Source organism: Nyctereutes procyonoides, unplaced genomic scaffold, assembly GCF_905146905.1.
Source record: "Nyctereutes procyonoides isolate TBG_1078 unplaced genomic scaffold, NYPRO_anot_genome, whole genome shotgun sequence".
Taxonomy (NCBI): domain Eukaryota; kingdom Metazoa; phylum Chordata; class Mammalia; order Carnivora; family Canidae; genus Nyctereutes; species Nyctereutes procyonoides.
This window is the reverse complement of record NW_026575146.1, coordinates 82,928,370-82,951,247: the sequence shown is the minus strand read 5'-3', so window position 1 is coordinate 82,951,247 and position 22,878 is coordinate 82,928,370. Positions and strand designations below refer to the sequence as shown.

At 56.6% G+C, this 22,878-nt stretch overlaps 5 protein-coding genes across 8 annotated transcripts; 3 read left to right on the top strand and 2 right to left on the bottom strand.

The window, feature by feature from the left end:
- Nucleotides 1-50: 50 nt before the first annotated feature.
- Nucleotides 51-2,401, bottom strand: U2AF1L4 (U2 small nuclear RNA auxiliary factor 1 like 4). 3 transcript variants are annotated; one of them, XM_055309910.1, is made up of 8 exons: nucleotides 2,204-2,401; nucleotides 1,970-2,057; nucleotides 1,523-1,589; nucleotides 1,392-1,441; nucleotides 1,218-1,316; nucleotides 904-1,037; nucleotides 698-793; nucleotides 51-337 (listed from the first exon to the last, which is right to left on the bottom strand). In XM_055309910.1, exons 1-8 carry the CDS (start codon nucleotides 2,245-2,247, stop codon nucleotides 253-255), a joined length of 663 nt encoding a protein of 220 aa, XP_055165885.1. In that variant the 5' UTR covers nucleotides 2,248-2,401; the 3' UTR covers nucleotides 51-252. The 3 variants fall into 3 exon arrangements, with proteins under 3 accessions (XP_055165885.1, XP_055165886.1, XP_055165887.1); XM_055309911.1 differs by having other exon boundaries at nucleotides 916-1,037; XM_055309912.1 differs by lacking the exon at nucleotides 1,218-1,316.
- A 78-nt stretch (nucleotides 2,402-2,479) lies between these two features.
- Nucleotides 2,480-3,823, top strand: PSENEN (presenilin enhancer, gamma-secretase subunit). The gene is made up of 4 exons (XM_055309913.1): nucleotides 2,480-2,555; nucleotides 2,688-2,844; nucleotides 3,281-3,385; nucleotides 3,545-3,823. The coding sequence occupies exons 2-4, from the start codon at nucleotides 2,784-2,786 to the stop codon at nucleotides 3,682-3,684; spliced, it is 306 nt and encodes a 101-aa protein (XP_055165888.1). The 5' UTR covers nucleotides 2,480-2,555; nucleotides 2,688-2,783; the 3' UTR covers nucleotides 3,685-3,823.
- A 1,433-nt stretch (nucleotides 3,824-5,256) lies between these two features.
- Nucleotides 5,257-10,336, top strand: LIN37 (lin-37 DREAM MuvB core complex component). 2 transcript variants are annotated; one of them, XM_055311871.1, is made up of 9 exons: nucleotides 5,257-5,486; nucleotides 8,214-8,289; nucleotides 8,480-8,530; nucleotides 8,848-8,877; nucleotides 8,957-9,042; nucleotides 9,127-9,293; nucleotides 9,814-9,954; nucleotides 10,041-10,114; nucleotides 10,200-10,336. In XM_055311871.1, exons 1-9 carry the CDS (start codon nucleotides 5,453-5,455, stop codon nucleotides 10,279-10,281), a joined length of 741 nt encoding a protein of 246 aa, XP_055167846.1. In that variant the 5' UTR covers nucleotides 5,257-5,452; the 3' UTR covers nucleotides 10,282-10,336. The 2 variants fall into 2 exon arrangements, with proteins under 2 accessions (XP_055167846.1, XP_055167847.1); XM_055311872.1 differs by lacking the exon at nucleotides 5,257-5,486 and adding an exon at nucleotides 5,524-5,872.
- Nucleotides 10,337-10,393: 57 nt separating this feature from the next.
- On the bottom strand, nucleotides 10,394-12,834 carry HSPB6 (heat shock protein family B (small) member 6). Its single transcript, XM_055311873.1, has 3 exons — nucleotides 12,589-12,834; nucleotides 11,570-11,692; nucleotides 10,394-11,460 (listed from the first exon to the last, which is right to left on the bottom strand). Exons 1-3 carry the CDS (start codon nucleotides 12,784-12,786, stop codon nucleotides 11,293-11,295), a joined length of 489 nt encoding a protein of 162 aa, XP_055167848.1. The 5' UTR covers nucleotides 12,787-12,834; the 3' UTR covers nucleotides 10,394-11,292.
- A 1,066-nt stretch (nucleotides 12,835-13,900) lies between these two features.
- On the top strand, nucleotides 13,901-22,524 carry PROSER3 (proline and serine rich 3). The gene is given in 13 exon segments (XM_055311991.1): nucleotides 13,901-14,032; nucleotides 14,846-14,942; nucleotides 15,246-15,448; nucleotides 16,664-16,791; nucleotides 16,900-17,006; nucleotides 17,661-17,743; nucleotides 17,846-17,988; nucleotides 19,036-19,134; nucleotides 20,810-20,985; nucleotides 21,102-21,447; nucleotides 21,450-22,079; nucleotides 22,172-22,253; nucleotides 22,349-22,524. Coding segments are annotated over 13 exon segments (2,247 nt in total). The 5' UTR covers nucleotides 13,901-14,021; the 3' UTR covers nucleotides 22,491-22,524.
- Nucleotides 22,525-22,878: the final 354 nt, after the last annotated feature.

Here is a 22,878-nt window from a genome sequence, read left to right as displayed (position 1 = left end):
TTTCGTCAGGAGATGTGGGGGTGGAAGGAAACTCCAGCCCACAGCTAGGCTCAAGCTAAAAGGTTCTAAACCCTCAACAGAGAACTTTATTAGGGAAGGGGTGGTAAGAGAAGGTCCCTGTGTTGAACAGATTACATCTTGGAGCCCTGGAGTCTGGGAAAAGAGGGCACTGGCGAGGTAAGGGAGCTTTCAGGAGGGGTCCTGGCCAGGAACACTGATGCCCGTCAGAAGTGGGTCAAGGGAGCCAGGGTCTCAGAAGCGACCATGCCGGTGGTCTGGGGAACGTCGTCGGTTTCTTTCTCGGGGACGGTGGCCGGTATGAGACCTCGGGGGTGACCTGGGGACAGGATGGAGAGATGAGGACTAGAGCTGTAAGGAGCACTGCACTATTCCCCCAGCCTGCTTCTATGCTCTGGGATGGGGCAAGTAACCAGAGTTCCTGAGTGGTATTGGGACAGGTGCTCAGAGACTGATCTCCACTGGGGATGCAGACTGGTCTTCGGTTTGGGGCTTTGGAATTCCATCTAGTTTAGGGATTGAGACTCGAGCACTGGTCTTGGGATGGTGCTTAGAGCCAGTCTTAGGATATCTTAGGATACAAAAGAGAGATGCTGTTCCTGGGGCATAGGATCAGGTCCATCTCATGATATAAGGGCCTTAGGGTATGCGATGTCTTGACAGGCTGGTCCTGAGGTACCTGCGTCTGGGTCCCCGCCCATAGAGCTGACGTCGGAGGTTCCGGGAGATGGGCCGCAGGTGCATGAAGTTGCAGAAACCACCGCGGGTACATTCCCTGGGTAGAGGGTAGATGGATGGAGGAGGCTGCTGCCGGTGAGAGCACCCCAACACACAGGAGTCTGGGGCTCCAGGTGCCGATTCCACCCTGGTATTCATCACCCATACCCCATCTCATACTGCCGGCAGCACGACTCCCGGAAGTCAGTGACAGGAGACAGCTCAGCGTGCACAGCCTGCCCATTGAACCAGCGGTTATTGAGTTCGGCCACTGCCCGCTCTGCATCCTCCTCTCGCCGAAACTGAGGGGAAAGTCCATCAGGTTCACCAATCAAACTCAGAAGTCTTTAGGAAAGGATTAGTTAGCAGCTCTGGGGCTGGGCTGGATTTAGTGATGGCCCGCAAGCTGTGAGGCTTCAGTGGTGGCGTTTAAGCACTGAAATGCCTCCACTTCTAGGCTCTGACATGGGGACAGCAGGCACCTTGACATAGACATTGCCCACGAGGTGGTCCCCCAGGTTGTCGCACACATTCATCTCTTCAATCTCCCCATACTTCTCCTGCAGCTCCGTGAACACCTCCTGCGGAAGACCAGGAGGAACTCAGCTGAGCTCCTGGTTCCACAGGGAATCAACCCATCCTTTGCCAACCCTCACCTCGAAGAAGTTATCATAGTGTTCCTGCACCTCCACGTCGCTCACGTGACCTGGAGGAGGGCGCAGGGTGAAATCGGGGTGGCCTGCTGGGGGCTGTCCGCCCTGCCCCCCAAGCCCAGTCCCTCACTCACAGTGCGATCCGTCTGCGGTTTGGGCGGTGTTCTGTGGATTCCGGTACAGGTTGAGCAGCACTATGGTCTGAACAGAATTTAAAGGGGGCGGGGCCTGAGCTCATGCAAAGGGGTGAGGTAGGAAGGTTAGGGGTGAGACCTGGCAAGAGAGAAGAAGCCTGAGCACCTCGAGTGCATCAGCGATGCCTGCCCCTAAGGAAAGCAGAAGGGGAGAAACCTAGCAGTCACGGACAGCCCAGCGGTGTAGTTCGTACGTACGGGGGCGTGGCCAAGGTCCTGCGAGAGGGGCCAGAAGCAGGGGGAGGAACCTGCAGAGGCCCGACAAGAAAAAAGCCGGTGGTGGGGTGCGCCTTAGCAATCCGGAAAAGGCGGGACCTCGTGATGATGGACAACGGGAGGGGAATGGCCGGGAGGCGTTAACCCTCAAGGCTCCGTCGCGGGTCTCACCTGGCTGAAAGTCGGCTTGTTGTGAAGCCGGGAGCACCGGTCCCCGTGCCGGCAGGCCCCGATCTTAAAGTAAAAAGAGCAGTTAACCCTGGAAGAGGTGCAAAGACAAAGGTGAACCGAGGGCCGGGGAGGCCGGACACCCCAGAAACACCGCCCAGCGCCTCCCAGCCACCAGGGAACCCAAGGTCCCGGTCCCGGCCCCCGCAAGGGGCCACTCCCTGCGCCCCTTCTCACTTGTCCTTCTCAGTCCCGAATATCGAAGCTAAATATTCAGCCATTTTTACCCGAACCCTCCAACTCTGTCTGCCCTTACGTCACTTCCGTTGCTTCAGAGCATTGGGAAGTGTAGTTCGTCGCTGCCTCCCGACACAGCACGCGCTCAGAAACTGCCTACTGCGCTTGCGTGTTGGAGGCCCGCGCCCTCCCCGCAAAATCACCACCCGGAGTTCCCTGAAGGCGCATGCGTGTAGCCTCGCTGCACCCCCCCCAAAAGACTACAAACCCCAGAGACACTTGCGGTATCTCGTGCAAACGTCCGGAGTTGAAAGTGGCAAAGGCTTCCAAGGGGAGGAAGTAGACTCTGCTGGTGAGTTGGGGGTCGTTTGCGCGCCCGAATAAACATGAAGAGCGTTCAACCCAGTCAGCTTGCTGGTGGGGGCCGGGGTAGCCTTCGTTCAGCAAACCCACCCTTCAGTTTATCTCCGTTTTGTCGTAATAGGGGCGTGGTTGTTCGCGATCCCTGCATCTGTCACTGGCGGCCAAGGCTCGGCTGCTGCCGTACAGACCCGCCGGACGACTCGGCCTCAGCGCAACTATGAACTTGGAGCGAGTGTCTAACGAGGAGAAGTTGAATCTGTGCCGGAAGTACTACCTGGGTAAGGGTCGGTTCCTAGGGTCCCAGAAGAAAGGGGAGCGGACTAGAGCGCCTGAGGGAAGAGGGCCTGGGGGCCTGGATTCTTGAGTCTAAGGGATCGAGCGACTGGGGTTGCAGACTTCTGGGTCTGAGAGAAGGGCCTGGGACCTGAGAAAAGAGGAGGCTGGGGCCTCAGCTTCTGGGTCCCAAGAGACGGGGGGCGGGGGGGGTGTTGGGCTGGACAACGGGTCCTGAGAAAGAGATGACTTGAGTCAGATTTTTGGGGCCCCAGGGAAGAGCCAAGATTTCCAGGTCTCTGACAGCAGAGGACTCCATTTGAACTTGGGTATGGGAGAGGGCCTTTCGTCCTCTAGTTGGGAGCTGGGGCGGGTTATGGGGCCGGCGGGAATCCTTACTGACTTATGTTCCAGTTTGTTTTTTTTTTTTTTTTCTCTTAGGTGGGTTTGCTTTCCTGCCTTTTCTCTGGTTGGTCAACATCTTCTGGTTCTTCCGAGAGGCCTTCCTTGTCCCAGCATACACCGAGCAGAGCCAAATCAAAGGCTGTGAGTCCAGGGGACAGGAGAAAGGAGGCCATCAGGTGTTGGGAGGGAATGATGGGGGTTCCGGAATTCTGGAGCCATGGAAGAGAAGAGAGGGCCAATCTGGGGGAAGACAGAGAGCAGGTGGAGGCCAATCTTACCCATTCCTGTTCCCTCTTACAGATGTCTGGCGCTCAGCTGTGGGCTTCCTCTTCTGGGTGATTGTACTCACCACCTGGATCACTATCTTCCAGATCTACCGGCCCCGTTGGGGTGCCCTTGGTGACTACCTCTCCTTCACCATACCCCTGGGTACCCCCTGATACCTTCCTCTGCACAGGCCTGGGCTCATTCTCCCAGGGTGTGCTCCTCTACTCTAAGCTCACTCTCAAGCCCCTAAGACATGTTCCCATCTCCTATGTTCTTTGTCGACATCCCCCAATAAAGGACTCTAATTCTCTATATTGACTTCTTGGATCTTTTAGGGGTTGAGACCTAATATGGTTATTAATATTCAGAAACATGTATTGAATGCTCACTTTATGCCAGGCTTACTGCTTCACACATGTACAATCCTTTCTACTCTGCGCCCTCTGAAATTGGAACTTTCCTGCTCAGGGACCCTCTTTTACAGATGCAAAACTAAGAAAAGAATAATGCTTGCATTGCTAGGGGCTTTCATCCTGTACTGGTGGTGTGTGAATTGGAAAACTACCTTCCCACTTGCTCTCCGTATTCTCATCAGAAATGTGGTATCAGTGCTACCTCCTAGAATGTATCTAAGCTAAAGCATATGTGGTAAATGGAAGTTTCCCATTTTCCAGAGAAGATGTTGTCTGCAGCAATAGACATAGCCAAGAGCTTTATCAGAGAAGGCTTCTTTGATCATCCTATTTAAAATTTCAAATCTGGGATGCCTGGGTGGCTCAGTGGTTGAGCGTCTGCCTTTGGCTCAGGGCGTGATCCCGGGTCCTGGGATCGAGTCCTGCATCAGGCTTCCGTCAGGGAGCCTGGTTCTCTCTCTCCCTGTGTCTCTGCCTCTCGTTGTATGTCTCTCATGAATAAATAAATAAATCTTGAAAAAATAAAATTTCAATTCCTACTTTGGTACCCTTTTTCATTGCATTTCATTTAAAAGGTTTTACTTGGGGATCCCTGGGTGGCGCAGCGGTTTGGCACCTGTCTTTGGCCCGGGGCTCGATCCTGGAGACCCGGGATCGAATCCCACATCGGGCTCCCGGTGTATGGAGCCTGCTTCTCCCTCTGCCTGTGTCTCTGCCTCTCTCTCTCTCTCTCTATCATAAGTAAAAAAAAAAATAAAAATAAAAGGTTTTACTTGTTTCTTGTAATCTTACACCCTCTAAAATACAAGCTCTATTACAGCAAGAGGTTTTGTTTGTTTTGTTCAGTGCAGTGTCCCCAGTTCCTAGAACAGTGCCCAGCACACTAATATTTGCTAAATAAATGAGGTTGTGCCTGAAGAGAGATTAACAGGTAGCTGGCACCTGGCGAGCGCTCAGTAAGATTGAAGCGAGCCTAACTCCAGACTTCTCTTCCTCTCAGGGACAAGAAGGACTCCCACGGTTATAATAAACCCTGTCAAGAGCTAAATTGATGTAACTCAGAGCTTTAACACTACAAGTTCCAAGAAGCCTTGCGAAGCCCTGATCCTACATCTCCCGCCGTGCCTTGCGCGGCGCAGGCGCCGTTACTCTGAGTCTCGGGAGCTGGAACTACACCTCCCAGGAAGCGCTCCGGGATGTCGTCGGTTTGTTTCCGGAAACGGGGCCACAGAAAGGTGGGACTTAGACCTGGGAGCCGATGGCGGCAGCCGTCAATTGGTCAGCGATGAGATCGACGGTTGCACCGACAAATGGAAACAAGCAATTGCCAAAGGGCCCCGCCCACAGAAGGGAAACTAGTGGAGGTGGCGGCTGCAGTGGCGGTCGCCGCCGGACACTGTTCAGCGCCGAGGACTGTCCGCTCACGAAGCTTATCTTGACCTTTTCCCCTCTGCCTTCAGCCTTGGTTTGTGACCCTGGGTTCCTTTGGGCTCCTGTGACCCAGCTAGCCACACCTCAGACCCAAACCATGTTCCCGGTGAAAGTGAAAGTGGAGAAATCAGGTGAGAACCGCGAGGTAGGGAGCTTTTAGGGGAGCACCGACGGGCCGGGGTATGGGAGTCGCGATAGACGGGCTTATCGCGATAAGACGGACCACGCGACTTCTTCCTGCCGCCCCTCGGACGAGCGCTAGGTCAGGCAGGCATCGAAGGATTCTCGCCACCCTCATACCCTCCGGGTTTGTGCTCAAGGTAGTGTTGAGGTTGAACCGTGGTGGCTCGGACTGTGTAGTGCGGGAAGACGTGGGATCCCGAGCCGCCTGAGACTTCTTGACTCTGCCTCAGTTTCCGTTTCCAGCAGTGGTCATGGGCCAAGCATTGTGCTCAGAGCCTGAAGTTCAGGGAAGCTTTTAATCCTGGCAGCCACTGTATCCCAGTAATCCTAGGAGGTAGGAAATGTGGTGGATGGGGGAACCGAAGCCGAGAGAGAGGAAGTCATTTTGAATGGGGTCGGAGCTGATGGGAAACCGGGTCTGGCACGGTGAGGGTGTAGGAGAGGCATGGGATCCAGACCCCCCAGAAAGGAGTAAGATGATGTGTAGGGTGTTAGATGGTGTAAGTGGAAATAAAATAAATCGAAACAGGAGGAGGTAAGATCTGGCAAGGTGAGGGAGAGAGAGCGATGAGCATAGGTGAGGGAACAGCAAATCAGACCAAGGAAGTAGCTCTGAAGAGGCCCCGAGGTAGAAGACTCATCTGGCGCGTGCAAGGGACCAGCAGGGAGGCCAGTGTGTCTGGAGCACAGGGAGTGAAGTGGGGAGAGTGAGAGGATGATGACAAAGAGCGAGAGGGAGGAGGACAGATCCTGTGAGCCCAAGTTAGGACTCTGGCTTTTGCTCTGAGGGAAATGGGGAGCCAAGGGAGGGTATGGAACTGAGGAGCGAGTTAAAAAAAAATACACCCCCCCCCATGCAAAAAAAAAAAAAAATGTGAGTGCAAGAGTAGAGGCCTGACCACAAATGATGGTGGGGGCAGGGGTAAGGCAGGCAGGGTTGTGGAGGCCTGTGAACATCAGGCCGAAGAGCTCAGACTCCGTCCCAGGGCTCCGCAGGGTTGTGGAGCATTCTAAGCAGGGGAGGATCAGGGCCAGTTTGGTTTTCCAAAGAGTCCTCTTGACCAGCTTGTGGAGGGTAAGTCAGAGGAGGACATTGAGGCTGGGAGCCCAGGAGAAGAAAGGGCAAGGACCAGGGTAAGGAGTGGGTGGGTGGAGAGACACTCAGGAGGCCAAGTGGACAGGCCATGCGGTTGGTGAGCTGGGGTGGGGGAGAGTGTCTATTTTGAGGCCTAGGGACGGACTGGGGGCCAGTGGGGCTACCCTGAGATGGGGGCCCAGGAAAGAGGGTAAAGTTAAGGGAAGCACTGAGGCTAGTGTGGGACCCAGCAGATGGTAGGGACCTAGGGGATGTCCAAGGGAAGGTATCTAGGAGGCCATGGGATCCCAAGGTCTAAGGTTCAGGAGAGAAGCAGGGGCTAGGGAAAGAGATGTGGGTATGCCTTGTATCTTGGCTCCCACCCAGGGCTCTTTGCTAGAATCTCAGCTGCCCCTAGCCCTTTACCCTGACCCTGTCTCTCCGCAGTGATGTTGGGAATCCCCGTATCTCCCCATCCCAGGGCTGGCAAAGCATGTCCTTACGTGTCCTTCCAGGCTCTGAGCTTTGGGCCAGAGTGATGCTAGGTACTGGTTGGAAGAGGGGAGCAAACACCCCATAAGAGCGAGAGGAGAATATTTATACCCTCACCTCCTTAAGTTCTGTGTTGAGGCCTGGAATGCAGGTGCCAGATGTTATCTCCCTGGCAGGGGGAAAGCCCCAAATGAATATTTTAGGTGTGATCTCCAAATTATTAAATGTTGTCCTTTCAGGTGATTTAGTTCAGATTTAAAATAACACCACTGCCTCCGCCAAACAACGCACATCTAGGGCCTAGATTCTGCACCCAGCTTGAGTCTCTGCCTTCTGACTGTGTGTGGAGCCAGGTGGCCTGAGTACAAATCCTCAGCCCTGCAGTGGCCTGGCTGTGTGACTCTGAGCAAGTAGCCTGACTTCTCTGTGCCTCGGTTTCATCATACATAAGATGAAGATAAGCACATGTAGCTGCCAGGGTTATTGTGAAAATGTAATGGGTTAGCGTCTGTGATATGCTTGGGACAATTCTTGGCACATAGTACGTACTCTGTACAACTTACTTGCTGTTACTACACGCTGCTGAGAGGTTCATGTGCACCATAGGTTTATTTAAGCCTCCAAACAGTCCGGATGCCTGGGTGGCTCAGCAGTTGAGCGTCTGCCTTCAGCTCAGGGCATGATCCCAGGGTCCTAGGATCGAGTCCCACACTGGGCTCCTTGGGGGGAGCCTGCTTCTCCCTCTGCCTGTGTCTCTGCCTCTCTCTCTCTCTCTCTCTCTCTCTCTGTGTGTGTGTGTGTGTCTCATGAATAAATAAAATCCTTAAACAAACAAACAAACAAACAACAGTCCTTGCAGATAGGTATCATCGGGAGACCTATTTTCATGATGAGGAAGCAGGCTCAGTGAGTTAAGGTGACTTGCCTTTGGTCACACATGAGCATGTGGGTCAGCCCTGGAACCCAGAGCTCTTGCTCATCACATCAATTGTCTGTGCTCCCTGCACCCTGTCGGCATGCCTGGGCCTGGCTGTTGGCTTGAGTGCGCATGCCCCTCCGCAGCCTAGCTGGCTGGCCACTGACTCCTGCTTGGTATCTTCTTCCCCAGAGTTGGAGATGGCCAAGGCCCGGAACCAACTTGATGCTGTGTTGCAGTGTCTGCTGGAGAAGAGTCACATGGACAGGTTGGGATGTAGCCCAGCATCGGTCATAGAGGGTTGGGGGTCCTGGCAAGTTGGACCCTCTGGTCCTGGGTAGATCTGGGTAGGACCTCAGAGGCTGGCTTAGGGAGCAAGGGGCCCAGTGGAAAAGCCACTCAGTGCCTTCCCACTCGGCCCTGGGAACCCTGAGCCCATAGTCCTCTCCTGCTACCAGGGAGCGTCTGGAAGAGGAAGCTGGGAAAACCCCCTCGGACACCCACAACAAGTAAGTTTTATTGATGGGATCCAGCTGATGGTCTGTGCTGGACAGCTTCCTCCCCCATCCGGGCCCTGACCACCCTGCTCCATGCTTTCTCCACCATAGTCCTGACCACCCTGCATGTACAGAGACCCTGTAGCAGCAGGAGCTCAGGTCCCCTCATGCTTGGCACCTACAGCCCTCGAGGTGTGGGCAGAACACAGGGTCTAAGGGGGGCTGGGTGCTGTGTGAACATTTCAGTATCCGCAGGGTGCCCTTTGGGGCAGTTTTGAGCAGGCTTCTGTTCTGGGATAGGCCTGCTGACGCCTCATCTCTCCCCACAGGGATTGTTCCATTGCAGCCACTGGCAAACGGTAAGGTGGCCCTGGGCCCCAGCCAACTGACGGGAGGTCCGCGCCCTGCCCTGGTCCTGATGTTCTCTGCCCCACGCAGGCCGTCCGCCCGCTTCCCCCACCAGCGGAGGAAGAAGAGGAGGGAGATGGATGACGGGCTGGCTGAGGGAGGGCCGCAGCGATCCAGTGAGTAGGCGGTGGCCCTGCAGGGCAGGCCCTGGTGGAGAGCTGTGTAGGATGTTCACACACCTTCCCCTCCCACTACCCCAGACACATACGTGATCAAGCTGTTTGACCGGAGTGTGGACTTGGCCCAGTTCAGCGAGAACACACCATTGTACCCGATCTGCCGTGCCTGGATGCGCAACAGCCCCTCAGTGCGCGAGCGGGAACGCTCCCCCAGCTCCCCGCTGCCCCCGCTGCCTGAGGATGAGGAGGTTGGATGTGGAGGGGGGCCCTCCCAGCAGCCAGTGGGTAGATGGTTAAAGGTGTCCTCTGCCTCAGTGACTTCTGGGTCCCATGAGGCACACAGATAGGAACCCTTTGGCTGAGGGTATGGGTAGAACTCCCTAAAGCAGACAGACATGCCTACCTGGCCTGAGAAGGAAAGGGGACAGGGTTCCCTTGGGCAGGTAAAGGTGGCCTCCAAGATCAGAGGTCCCCAAAAGCTGGGGGGGGCTTGACACAGGGGTCCTTAGTGCAAACAAGTGTAGCCACCTGGCCTAGAGGAGCAGATGGGGGCTACTGGCCTGGGTAGGAGTGATTGGGGGGGTCCCTGGGCTGGACAGGAGAATACAGGCAGGGATCCCTGGAGCAGACAGTTCTTTGCATGGCTTTTAAGAGCCCTGGTGAGACCTATTGTCTGCCGTCACTGGAAAGGCAGGAGGGGTGAAATGTGTACTGCGGGCCCCCTTCCCTAACTCTCTTGGGCCTGGTGTGGGGCTCCTTTGTCCCCAGAGTTCCGAGGTCACCAACAGCAAGAGTCGTGATGTGTACAAGCTGCCTCCACCCACAGCCACTGGGCCACCTGGAGATGCTTGCAGATCCCGAATTCCATCCCCCCTGCAGCCTGAGACCCAGGGTACCCCTGATGATGAGGTAGGTATGCAGGCCGGCCCAAGGCTCTGGGGCATATGTTATGGGCCTTGGGCGTGGCCAACCCAGCCTGGCCCCTGTCCACACAGCCCTCGGAACCTGAGCCCTCACCGTCCACACTCATCTATCGCAACATGCAGCGCTGGAAACGCATCCGCCAGAGGTGAGCATCCCCCAACCTGTTTGTACCCCTATGGCCTCCACCCCAACTGCTGAGTCTTCCCATTGCTTTTCTACCCCCACTGCAGGTGGAAGGAGGCATCTCATCGGAACCAGCTTCGGTACTCAGAAAGCATGAAGATCCTGCGGGAGATGTATGAGCGACAGTGATGTTCCCCTGCCCCCCATACCCCCCCAATAAACATTCGCCTCCTTTTCACCTTCATGCCGGCCTCTGCTTACTCCAGCCCCTATTTCCCAGCCCAGACATAAAAGCAGTTGGCACAGCTCTAGCACATTTATTGGGGGAAATGGGCAAGGGGATGGGGTGGCAGGGAATATCAAGAAGGGTTGTGGGGAACCAAAGCAAAAGTGGCTGCTTGGTTGGATTTTGGAGAATGAGGGGAGGTATGTGAAAGATGGATTACCTGGGATATATGGTTGGAGACTTGAGGGTTAAGACAGAATGATCATGGGGGTGGGGGGTTTAGAGTTGGGGATGGGGCTTAGGATATCTGTGCAGAGTCTGGGGATATGGAGTGGGTATTTGTGCAGTGAGGTTGAGGGTCCTGCTAGGCCTGGAATAGGTGTCCAAGGGTGGAGGGTCAGAAAAGAGGTTCAAGAAGTCACAAGATGGGTGGGGGGAGTAGATTGTCCAGTTGGAATGAGGGGAAGGATCCAGAGTCTTGAGGACCAGGCCTGGATGGTTTGGGGTGGGAGGTCTGCAGTCTGGGGTATTTGAGGGGTGGAGAGGGATTATGCTTGACTGGCCAAGGGTGGGGGCAGGGTTGTCCACACCATAATCTAGTGTTGGAGAGGGGAGAGGAGTAATGAGATGTGGAGATGTTTTAATAGATGAGTCAGAAGGAAGTGGAGGAGGGAGTTTGAGTGGATTTATATGCCAAGAAAGTGGGGTCAGTGGGGCCAGGAGGCTGTAGGCTGAAGGAGGGCCTGGAAGCTAGGGACGTGTGAGGAATTCGAAAGCTGGAGGGGGTGTGACAGCGGGAGCGTCCATGGAATGGTCTACATGACCAGGGCAGGGTCTACGTGGGAAGGGTCGGGGCAGGATCCCAGATTGGGAGGGTGGTTTGGGCGCGCTCGCTCGGGACATCTGGCTGGGCGGAGTCAGGTCGGCTTTAAAAGAGGGGGCCTGACGCGGCTCCCGGGGTGCAGGCGTGCCGCCTACTTGGCAACAGCCTGCGGCGGCTGTGGGGCCTGGGCCGCCGCGGGTGCAGCCTGGATGGACAGGACGCCCTCCGGGGACAGCGCGGACGTCACCGCGGCAGGGTCCACGCCCGGGGGCAAGCGGTAGCGGCGGTGGAACTCGCGCGCGATGTATCCGTGCTCGTCCTGGAGAGACCGGAGGCTTCAGCGGCCCCGCCCCCTGGCCGCGGCGCCCCGCCCCCTTCCCGCGGCCCCCGCCTCCGCGCCGCGGCCCCACCCCTGCCAGCGGGCTCACCGGGCGTTCCTCGTGGCGCGCATGCACCTCCACGTGGTCGCCAACCACCTTGACGGCGATTTCCTCCGGGGAGAAGTGCTTCACGTCCAGCAGCACCGAGAAATGCCCAGGCTCCGCCGGGACCTAAGCACAGCCGTACGGTCGGCGGCGGCGCGAGGCTCCGGGGACCCGGCGAGGCCCCGCCCCCGCGGGTTCCGGGGCTGCCCCTGCCCCAGGGCCTCCGGAACTGGGCCGTCCCCTTTCCTAGTCGCAGCCCCGGAGGATCTCTTCCCGCAGAATACCGGGGATCACCCCTCCCTCTGTAAGCACGGAGATTCTCCTCTTCCGGAGTGATGAGGCCCCGTTCCCCGGCCAGGTCAGAGACCTCCCTCTCACAGGCTAAGGCCTGCCCCCTCCCCCAGTGTCGGAGTGTCCTTTGGACGCTGAATGCCCAGGCCCCTTCCCCTCAGAACCCCTGGTGCCCTCCCTATACACCGCCCCCCCCCAAATTGCCAAGTTGCCTCTTCCCCCGGCTTCCAGTCTTCTTTTTACCCTCCCACTGGAGTCACGGGGCCGCTTACGCCCTCGGCAGTTACCAGCACTCTTCCCCCACTTCTGAGTGGCCAGGCCCCCCTTTCTCAAGTCACAGGACCCCTCCTCCCCCCGTCTCTCCAGGAGACATAGGGTCACCACATAAAGTCTCCAGAGTCTTCCCCGAGGATGACAAAACCTTCCCTCCCCTCGGGAGTCCCGGGGACCCCCCCATGCCCTTCAGGATGACTGAGCGCCCTCTCCCCAGGTTTCCTGGGTCACCAGCCTCCAGAGGGACGGCCCCACCCTATCAGTGACTCAGCCATTCCAGCCCCTCGGAGCGGAGACCCTCCTCGCCCGGGCAGGGACCTCCCACCCCCGTCGTTATCCGGCCTGCGAGACTCCAGGCTCCGGGACCTCTGGAAGCCCCTCGGAGCGGCCCGCCTCGGGATGCCCGGGGCCCGAGCCCTGCAAGTGGCCGAGGTCCCGCCCTCCCCCAGGCCTGGCACCTGGGCGGTAGGCAGCGCCACGCTGGGTGCGCGCAGGTAGTAGGGGGCCAGGGCGGCGGGGCAGAGCGCGGCCAGCTCCGCCTCCAGCAGCCCCTCGCCGAAGCGCTGGTCGAAGAGGCGCCCGGGCGCCGAAAGCCCGGGCAACGGGGCCGAGGCGCGGCGCAGCCAAGACGGCTGCACGGGCACGGGGATCTCCATCCTGCTTCGCCGCCGCTGCCGCCGCCCCTAGGCTCCGCAGTGCCCCTGCGAGCGCCGCAGCCGCTCTTATAGTACGCCTTGTGTCCGCCCCTCGGCGGGCCGCCCGGGGACATTGGGACCGCGGCCAGCCCCGGCCATTAATAGAGCCTTATTTAGAAAGCCCAACAATGACTTGGCCATTTATTGAGCGCCTGCTGGATGCCAGAGAGGCGATCCCCCCCGTGTCCCGAAGGGGAAACTAAGGCCGAGGAGGCGGAGCCTTGCCAAGTGGGTAGGACAGCGCGGTATTTGGGACCCAAGGGCCCGAAAAACCCCACCGCAGAGTTCGCAGTCCCTTTAATCCACCCCCGCCCCGCAGGCAGCTCTGGGGATGACGCAGATGGCGGTCTTAGGAGCAGATTCTTGGGTACAGGGAATGTGGTAGCCCGCCAGGTTGTCAGGAGGACACAGAACAGACCCTACTCCCATCTCTGCAGGGCCCTGGGCCCAGCCCCCCGCAAGCCGGGCCTAATTCTGGGCCTCTGACTCAGTCTCGGGTGCGCAGGGAAGCGGGGGCTGCCAGGTGAGCAGCGGCCAGAGGGCGCGGGCACGAACAGTCCAGGCTGGCCCCCCAGGGGCCGCGCGCCGGGCCCGAAATAGCTCATTTTGATCCCACCACCTCGGCGAGGAGCCCAGGCCTGGCACTTCGCGCAACCAGCTGCTCCTGCAGCAGGACGGAAGTGGCTAATGACTCCGCCGGGCCGGCTGGCTGGTCGGACGGATGGAGGGGGCGGCGGCTGCAGAGGGCACAGGCTCCCTGACTGCCCTGCGACGCGAAAACCGGTGCTTAGATTGGAGACGGGACAGGAGCTCTACTGCAAAAGGGGGAGTGGCCGTGAGACGCTGCTAGAAAGCGCGAGTAGTTTATAGACCCTCCCAAACGCCAGCTCACCCTCAGAGCCTTCCCATTGGTCCGCAGGCTTGCCAATTACTGCCGCGCGCTACGGGCCTCCAATCAAACATGCTCTCTCAGTCGGGCCGAAGTTACAGCCCGTTGTGCGGCGTCGCCCTCTGGCCACTTTCCAGTTGCTCCTGTCTTCCTCTCCATCATTGGCCGCCTCGGAGGCCGCTGTCTTCCCGCGCGGGCGCCCGCCGAGGGGGGCGGGCCTGGCAGGGCATTGCTAAGCGACCGAGATGCGCGCGGGTTCAGCCCAGTGAAGGAGCGGAGCTGGCGGAAGCGCCCAGGTGGCTGCGGGATGGACCGCAGGTGAGGCCGAGCCTCCTCCCGGGGACCGCAGGAGGCCTGGGGAGGACCCAGGGTGCGGTGAACGCAGCGTCGGGTCAGGTTTGCTGGGGTCCGGAGTCTCTGCTCTTCAACCGCGCTGGAACTACAACTCCCAAGATGCTCCACATCCTCTGGCAGCTCCAGCCTGGGACCTCAGCATCTCAGGGTCCCATGGAGTCTTACGTTACGCTTTCCAAGTGGCTCCAAGGGGTTTTCCTCTAAGGGTTTCCAGTGTCCTCTTGGGAATCAAATTTCTGAGCTTTAAAGCTCCCCCCCCCCCAGACTCCAGTGGGTGTTGTTCTTGACCTTTCTTGCTTAGGCAGAGCCCAGTTACTGATGGGGGTTATAGTCCATTTACCATTTCCTCCTCAGTATCCCAAGGACTTATGGGAAAGGCACAGAGATGGGGTTTAGTCGCGGTTCTTAACCCGAGCTGCGCTTCAGAATCACCTGGGAAGGTGACCAGCTCTCTTACAGATAGGATGCTTTGGGCCTGGGACGAGGACCGCATGTCTGTATTTTTCAAAGGCTCCCAGATTGGATTCAGGGTCACGAACTGCCAGTAGGCAATTCCTTGGGTTTCTGAGACTGCTCCAAGGGCTGGTGGGAATCGAGCTTCTAGTATCAGTATCTTGAATGTGCAGCGCTGCTTCGTGGGAGTTATAGTTCATCTCTTCCAAGAATCTATGGGAATTGTAATCTGGTCTGCCCTCCTCTCCTCAACCCCAAACCCTGACTCCACCCACAGCCTCCCAGCAGGGGGCTCTGCTGGCCAACTTCATTCTCCCCTTGCAGTCTGCCAGTTTTCTCCATCCCAGACAGCCCCTTTGAGGATGCTCCCCTGGATCACAGCAGCTACTTGCCATCCCGGACCCAGACTTGGCACCCCAAGGTGAGGACACTCCATGGAGAGTGCTGTGTGTGAGCCCAGTGGTGAGGGAGTGATAACTAGAGGGAAGGAGGACATGTGATGAGAGATAGGGGTGAGAAATTAAGCAACAGTCTCTTTTCCCTCCCTACAGCTCTGCCCTCACCTGGTCCTGGATCCCCTATCATGGCCCCAATCACTCTGAGTTGTTAACATTGTAGGATGTTTCCTCCCCTCTGGACTGAGACACACTTCATGCGTGCCTTTGTTCCCCTACAGGGGTAACCCCTCAGCCCTCACTTTCTTCTCCCCACTCCCCTGTCTTAGACCCTAAGCCCATCCAGGTCCCAGAGGTCCAGGCCCCCAGAAGCTCCCAAGGCTCTGGCCACAGGTCCCAACTCCTCTGAGCTGTTTGGAGAATCCTGGCCGTCCAGCTCAGGGATCCCTTCCCCACCCAGCACCACTGAAGGACAGGTGGGAGCCTCCCCACCACCCACCCTGGTTGACAGTGGCGAGTCCGTGGTGGCCAAGTAAGTACCAGCAGCCCTGGGGGGAAGGAAGGGTTTGGGTCAGGAGGGGGGGCAGGTATGCCATCATCATCATCACAGCCAGAGTTGTTTATGCAGCACTTTTAGGACCAAACTTTATGTGTACTATTAAGAGCTCTGGAGCTGGGGCACCTGGGTGGCTCAGTGGTTGAGCATCTGCCTTTGGCTCAAGGGGTGATCTCAAAATCCCGGGATCGAGTCCTGCATCGGGCTCCCCACAAAGAGCCTACTTCTTCCTCTGCCTGTGTCTCTGCCTCTGGCAGAGTGTCTCTGGCTCACTGCATTCAAATCCCAGTTCTGTTACTTACCCTCTGTATGATCTGGGCCTCAGTTTCTTCATTTGTAAATCATGGATATTAGCAGCACATATCCCCCAGGACTATTTTAAGCTTTCAATGAGTTACTGCCTATAAAGCATCTATAACAAGTGCTATCGTGGTGAGCACTTGAATTTGTAGGATACAAGTTCACTTGCTCTAACAAATAGCCCCAAATTAATTGTGGCATAAGAAAGACAGCATTTATTTCTCCCTCACCCAACAGTCCAGGCAGAAGCAACCAGGGCTGCTGTGGCAGCCCCCAGCTAGGATCAGGGACAGTTTCCTTCTGTCGTGCTGCCTCCCATCACGAGGCTCTTGCCCTTTCCTTTATGGACCAGAATGGCTCCCAACCACTTCCACTATCCAGAATCACATTTCCTCATCTCATAACCCTATTGGTTGAGACGCCTGGGTTGCTCAGCAGTTGAGCATCTGCCTTTGGCTCAGGGCATGATCCCAGGGTCCTGGGATTGAGTCCCGCATTGGGCTTCCCACGGGGAGCTTGCTACTCCCTCTGCATGTGTCTCTCTGTGTCTCATGAATAAATAAATTAAATATTTAAAAACAAAACAAAAAAAAATAAATAATAAAAACAAAACAAAACCCTGTTGGTCAAGAACCTAGTTACATAGACATAAAACTATAGGGACCCCTGATAAAATTAAATAAATCTGTGGAAGAGTGGCTCTGTGCCCCGTATCATATAGTCTTACATAATATTGCATTACTGTGTATGAGAGGAGAACAGATGCTGAGGGACAAGGGCTAGGTATTGCCAAGGTAACTGATAAACATCAGCTGTTGTGATTGTTATTGTCATTATTACTATTCTTTGGCTCTCCTCATTCACCCACCTCCCCTTCTCTGATGCTCGCAGGTACATAAACCGGTTTCGCCAGGCTCAGCCTACAAGCCGAGAGGAACGCCAGCCCGCAGGCCCAACCGCAGCTGACTTTTGGTGGCTCCGGCCTGAATCTCCAGACCCCAGCAGTCAGCTTGCAGCAGGTACCTGCTACAGTCCCATCCACTGTAGGCCTAAACCTCTCCTGATCAATGCCCCCAGCAGAGGTTCCTCGTGGCCCCCCTCCAAAATCAACTGGGGCTTCTCGGCAGGAGCCAGTGAACCAGAAGGAAGACCCAACACAGCAGTCCCAACTCTTGCCAAGGTGGTCAGCGCCTCTCGGGCTAAGGCTGTGGCCCCCCTTCAGGAAATGAAGCAGGTGACATCCTCATCCACTTCCTTCTCTATGTGCCTGAACTGAGAGCACTACCCCTGGCATAGAATTAAAGTCAATCCCCAATTCAAGGAAGCTTAAAGACAAAAGGAGGATTTGCTGGCTAATGCAGTCAAGAAATCCCAATGTATATGCTTTCAGGCATGGCTAGATCCAGGTGTTTGTACAGTACCAGGAGCAACTCGACTCTCTTGGCTCTCTGTTCCTCTTTGTTGGGCTCAGTCTCAGGCAGGCTTCCCCTTGAGGTAGCGAAGATGGCCCCAGTCACTCTAGGCTTCTAACTTACATAGTTACTTCAGTGGAAAGAGGATTTCCTAGTAGTTCCATGCAAAGCCCCAGAGCTTACTCTCATGTGTTCATCTTTGAGCCAGGCACTGTGGAAGCAGAGGACAGATTGTTGTGATTAGCCAGGCCAGGTCAGGAAGGTGGGGTCAACCCTTCTCCCACAACAATGACTACCAGGAGGGGTGTGGATCACAGAGGAAGTCCCCCCATCTCTGAGGAGGAGGAGCGGATTCTAAGCCAGCATGTGAGGGCACCAGGTGGAGTGTAGACCTGTACTCCAGGCCCTCTGTCCAGAGCCCCTTTCCCAGCACCCTTTGAGATGGGGGCTAGCCTCTGATCCCTCTTACCTCGCAGAGCCTCAACACATGGAACTCATCCCTGCTGGACCTGGAGACACTGAGCCTGCAGAGCAGAGCTGCCAGGCTGCTCAAGCGCAGGTGCCTTCCCTGCCCCCATCTCCCTCCCCACTCCCACAGCCCCAGGCCCCGCCCACAGCCTCTGAGACCCCTGTCACCTCGCTTCTGCTTTCTCCCCTACAGCAAGGCCTCCATATCCTCTTCCTCCTCACTCAGCCCTAACGATGCCAGCAGCTCCTCCTTCCCCATCAGCTCTGATGGCCTCTCTCCCTTCTCCATGACCTTCACCCCTGACCCCAGCAAGGGCTCTGACCCCAAGGCACAGGGTAAGTTCTGAGGCCAGGATTGAGAACAGCCTGGAAGTGAATCCCAGCTGTGTGACCTGGGGCCTCCAGGGGCCTCTCTGTTCTTCAACTTGAAAACAGGGGTAATAAATGAGTGGTGAATACGGGGAGCACCTACCACAGGTCTCTTAACAGTACCCATCATTAGCATGACAGGTTCTCTCTCTCCTTCCTGTTTGCTGTTCTGAACACGAATTTCCAAAATCACATGGCTTTTTGCTAATTCAGCACCACACCTGATTGAACAGCAAAATCTGACCTAAAGAATATGAAGGCTGTTTATAGTCTTGCCAAATCTCATTTAGGGTGAACAGTCATTCTCTTGGCTACGGCTGTGTGTTACACTGAACCACATGATACCTTTGTCTCTGTAAGTAAAAAATGGTTGAATACTGGCAGTTTCATGTTGTTCAACCAAATACTAATGTGTTTGAGTCTGCGGACTGGGCCAGCCCCCTGCCAGTGCTGTACATACGATGTGCCTTTGCTGAAGCAGGCAAACTGTTGAACTCTCAATTCCGGCCATCTGATGTCTTCAGATTTCAGAGATGGGATTAAGGACCTGGATTACTATTGCTCCATGGCCAGGTCCTGGGACACAGTGGCACGCAGGACAGGTGCTGTGTGTGTCTCGTGGGGCTGGAGTGAGTGGGGGCAGGCAGTGTAAGAGAGGTGTTCGTGCTTGGTGTGTGATCCTGCCTGAGCTCTTGCTTGTCTGATTCTTTGCTCCTTTTCAGCTTCACCTTACCTGTTATTCACCTCTCCTTCCTGAGCCTCCATTTTCTCATCTGTAACATAGGGTTGAAACTAGGAGCTACTTCGTGAGTTGTTCTACAGACTAAATTTACTCAATCTGCCATCTAAAAAACATTGTATACCTATTGTGAATGAGGCCTTGGGAGTGGGCTTGGGGATTCCACAGTGAATCAGCTGGTTCCAAGCAACTGATTATGCTCAGTTTATGGTGCTCACAATACAGTGAATGTGGGACAGAAAATAGCTACCTAACCCCACATCTGTGAAATGTAGGCAGAAACGAGGGCCATGCAGGAGAGGATCATGATGCTGGGAAGTCAGAGAAGACCTTCTTGGAAGAGGTGCTGTCTAAGTGGAGACTTGACGATGAAGGTAGGGACAATAGCCCTCTAGCATGTAGGGAGGACCTGAGGTGGGAGGGAGCATAGTGCCCACAACGGACTAGAAAAGAAAGGGCAAGGGGAGGTGGCGAGTGAGAGTAGTCTGGGGTAAGGTGGAAGAAATTGGCAGGAGTCGGGTTACATTGGGCCATGTAAGCATGGGAGGCATTTGGCCATTATCTTAGTACTGGGGAGCCAGGGGGAGGTTCTGAGCAGGGAAGGATGTGATATTTCTTGGGTATTAACAGACTCCCTCTGGCTGCTCTGGACCCCCCAGTGAGAGACACTGGTAGTTAGTTTCTCTTGGGCCAGAGCCTGAGGAACAGAGTAGGGGGATGTGGCCAGGTCTGGAAGTAGAGTCACAGGATATAGAGGGAGGTGGGAGAGAGAGAGATCCAGAATGACACCCCCTTCTCTGTGCAGCATCAGATGGTAGGGCTTCTAAGAGACGATGGTAGCCCTATGATCATGACTGATGAAGTTATGCTCTGGGTAATGGGAATGATGTCCATTTGCCCCGTGGAACTGAGGGCAGCCAGTGACCCTGCCCTCACTGCTGTATCCCTAGCACAGATCTGGACACTACACTTCAATATAATAAATAGCTCACTTGGCATTTATGCCACAAATACTGATGGCAGCAGGCCTTGTTCCATTTTTTTTTAAAAGATTTATTTATTTATTCATGAGAGACAGAGCGAGAAGTGGTGACACAGGCAGAGACTCCCTGCAGGGAGCCTGATATGGTACTCAATCCCAGGACCCTGGGATCATGCCCTGAGCCAAAGGCAGTTGCTCAACCATTGAGCCACCCAGGTGCCCCACCAGGTCTTGTTCTTGACACTGGGGCTATAGTAACGGTCAGATAGACAAAAACCACTGCCCTTGTGTAGCTGGCATTGTGAAGAGAGAGAAGTAAGCGGAGATGTACCACACTGAATATGTTGGGAGGTGAAAAGAGCTAAGGAGGAAAATGGAATAGGAAATAGGATAATGAGTGGTAGGGCTGGGGGTGGTTGCAGTTTTAAATAGAGGAGCCAGGGAAGGCCTCACTAAGAAGGTGATATTGAGCAAAGATCGGAAGGATGTGAGGCATTGAACCCTGTGCGTACAGGAGGGAACAGCACTCCAGGCAGTGGGAAGCACAAATTCAAAGACTTTTGCTTTTTACTAGGACACAGGAGGGTTCTAATCCAGGAGGGCCCTGATCGGACTCAGGTGTTCCCAGGCTTCCTCTGGCTGCAGGGGGAAACAGATTGGGATAACAGAAGCAGAGAGACCAGAGAAGAGGTTTCTGTGGGGTTTTACTGCCCAGGAAAGGGCAGTAAAGAGGGAGAGAAGTAGGCAGATTCTGGAGGATCTGTCTTGTTCACTGCTGTAACCACAAGGTCCAGAACAGTGCCTGGCACACAGCAAGAGCTAAGTGAATATTTGCTGATGAATAAAGAATTGAATGATGACAGGCTGAGAGCCCCCGTGTGCTCTCTCCTCTGACTCTGCCCTTTTGCTCACTTCCTGCTTGGGAGAGGAGTTGGGACATTACCTGGAGAGCCTGTCTGAATAACTTTCTGGTACAATCGAAGGGTATATGCACAGGCTGTCCTTGGTTTGCTCTGCTCATCAGCCCAGTTCCTAACTTACCCTTCCACCCTCTACTTACCCCACAGCAACACCAGCACCTGCCTACATCCCTGCTTCGGGCCCCATCTCCTCTCAGGCACCCCTGCGTCCAGAGGATGACATTCTATACCAGTGGCGGCAGCGGAGGAAGCTTGAACGGGCTCGAGGAGGGCAGGGTGATGGAACCTGGGTGCTACCCCGGACTCCTGCCCCCACCACTCCAGTGAGATGGGGGAGGGAGCGCGTGAGGGGACTGGATGGAGGGACGCTAAGGGAAGTTGGAGGAAGGAGGAGCCAGAAGGGGACTGAAGACCCCTCTACCATTTCTCTCCCTCTCAGGGCCCCGCCCCCGTTTCTCTACAGGCTCCTCTTGCCCCTGCAGAGACCCTTAGTTCCTTGGGAACCCAGCCTAACTGCATCCCACTTTGGGCCAGTGTGGCCCGACCTGGTCCCCTGGAGGCCTTTTATATGGAGAGGCCTCCTATCCCCCCTGGGTTCTCTCCACATATCTTTTGGGGTCCCAGCCCCCAGGGGTTCTTCTGGGCTCCGCAGTCTGGTCTCTGGGTACCTCTTGGGGCCATGCCTCCCACGCCCTCCAGCCCTGCGCCTCCGGGCCCCGCCCCCGTGGCCCCCGCTCCCGCTCCCCCGGCCCCAGCACCTGCAGCCTGCACCCTCCCACCCCCAGCCGCCCCCAGGACCCGCCCACTCCTGCGCCCAGCTGCCCGGCCCAGCCCCAGAGGCAGGGCCCCAAGCCTCGGAGTAGCAGGGCCCCGCGCCAGGAGTCCGCTGGGACGGTCACGGCCGCTGACGAGGGGCCTGGCCCGCAGCTCAGAGGCGCCCTGGGCCAAATAGTGTCCGCTCGGCTCTTCCCGGACGCCTTGGAGGACACGCCCCCTCACCCCGGGGGCCCACCTCTGCCCCAGGCCGAACCTCTGAAAGTCAAGGCCACACCCCCCCAAACCAAGGTTACGCCACCTGGCTCAGAGGTCACGCCCCCTCAGTCTGGATCGCGATTTCCCAAGGCGCAGACTCCGCCTCGTCGCTCCAAAGCCGAGGCTCGGAGAGCCAAGGCCACGCTCCCCCTAGAGGCGTGGGAGCCTGGGAAGGACGGAGACGCCCCCTTGGCCGCCCCTGGGAACCTGCCGCCCCAGGCCCCGCCCCCTCCAGCCGAGGAGGCGGCTGCTTCTCTCGAGGCCCCGCCTACTTCCTTCGGGGCGGGGCCTCCCGGGGCGGTGGCCACGCCCCCGCCCGCTGCGGGGCCCGCCCCCTCCGCAGATCTGCTCGGCCTGGCGGCCCGACTTCTGGAGGCTGCAGAAGGTGAGCTGATCGCGGTGGCTGCGCGGATCTGCGTGGCGGTCCCGCACCCCACGCACGAGTCAGCCTCCTGGCGCTCGCTCTTTTTCCCCTAGAGTCCGACGGCAGCGAGTTCCAGGACGACCCTGTACTTCAGCTGCTAAGAGTTCAGAGGGCCGAGCTGAGACGGCAGAAAAGGTGGCCATCCCCAGGATCTGCAATACCCCTTTCCCAGAGCCACCCACCACCCCAGACCCCAGTCCTGAGCCTCTACGACCCTGGCTTTTTTGCAGGAAAGTGGACGCGCAACTGTCCCTCCTACTGGAGCACACTGAAAACCCAGGGACTTGGTCTCCTCCCACCGGGTCGCCCCCCAGGTCCCCAGGAAGGCGGCTGCGGAGGGAAGGAGCTCCTCCCGAGACCAGAAGACGTTGACTTGTACAAATTGTATTTTTCCCAATAAAATATTTTTTTCACGTTGCTGGTTGTATCTGAGGAAGAGTTGTTCTGGAATGCCTGAGGGTGATTCTAATTTGGGGAAATTGCTCCTCCCCTCCCCTATCCGCTGCGGCTCTGCCTTGCCAAACCCCGATTCTAGTTCCTGACCTTTAGGGCAAAATCTCTTCTGGTTTGCCCTCTGAGGTGAGGATGGGGGAGGGGTTCCAGGTCAGATTTCAGGCAAGACTGGGATGCACCTTAGTTGACTCTCAGCTCAGAAGTGGATTCTCCTGTCTCAGCTGAGACCAAAGGGCTGTCCTCAGGGCATGAAGTTAATGGGGTCATAGAGTGCTGGGCAATGGTCGGTCCTCAGTCCACACCCTGC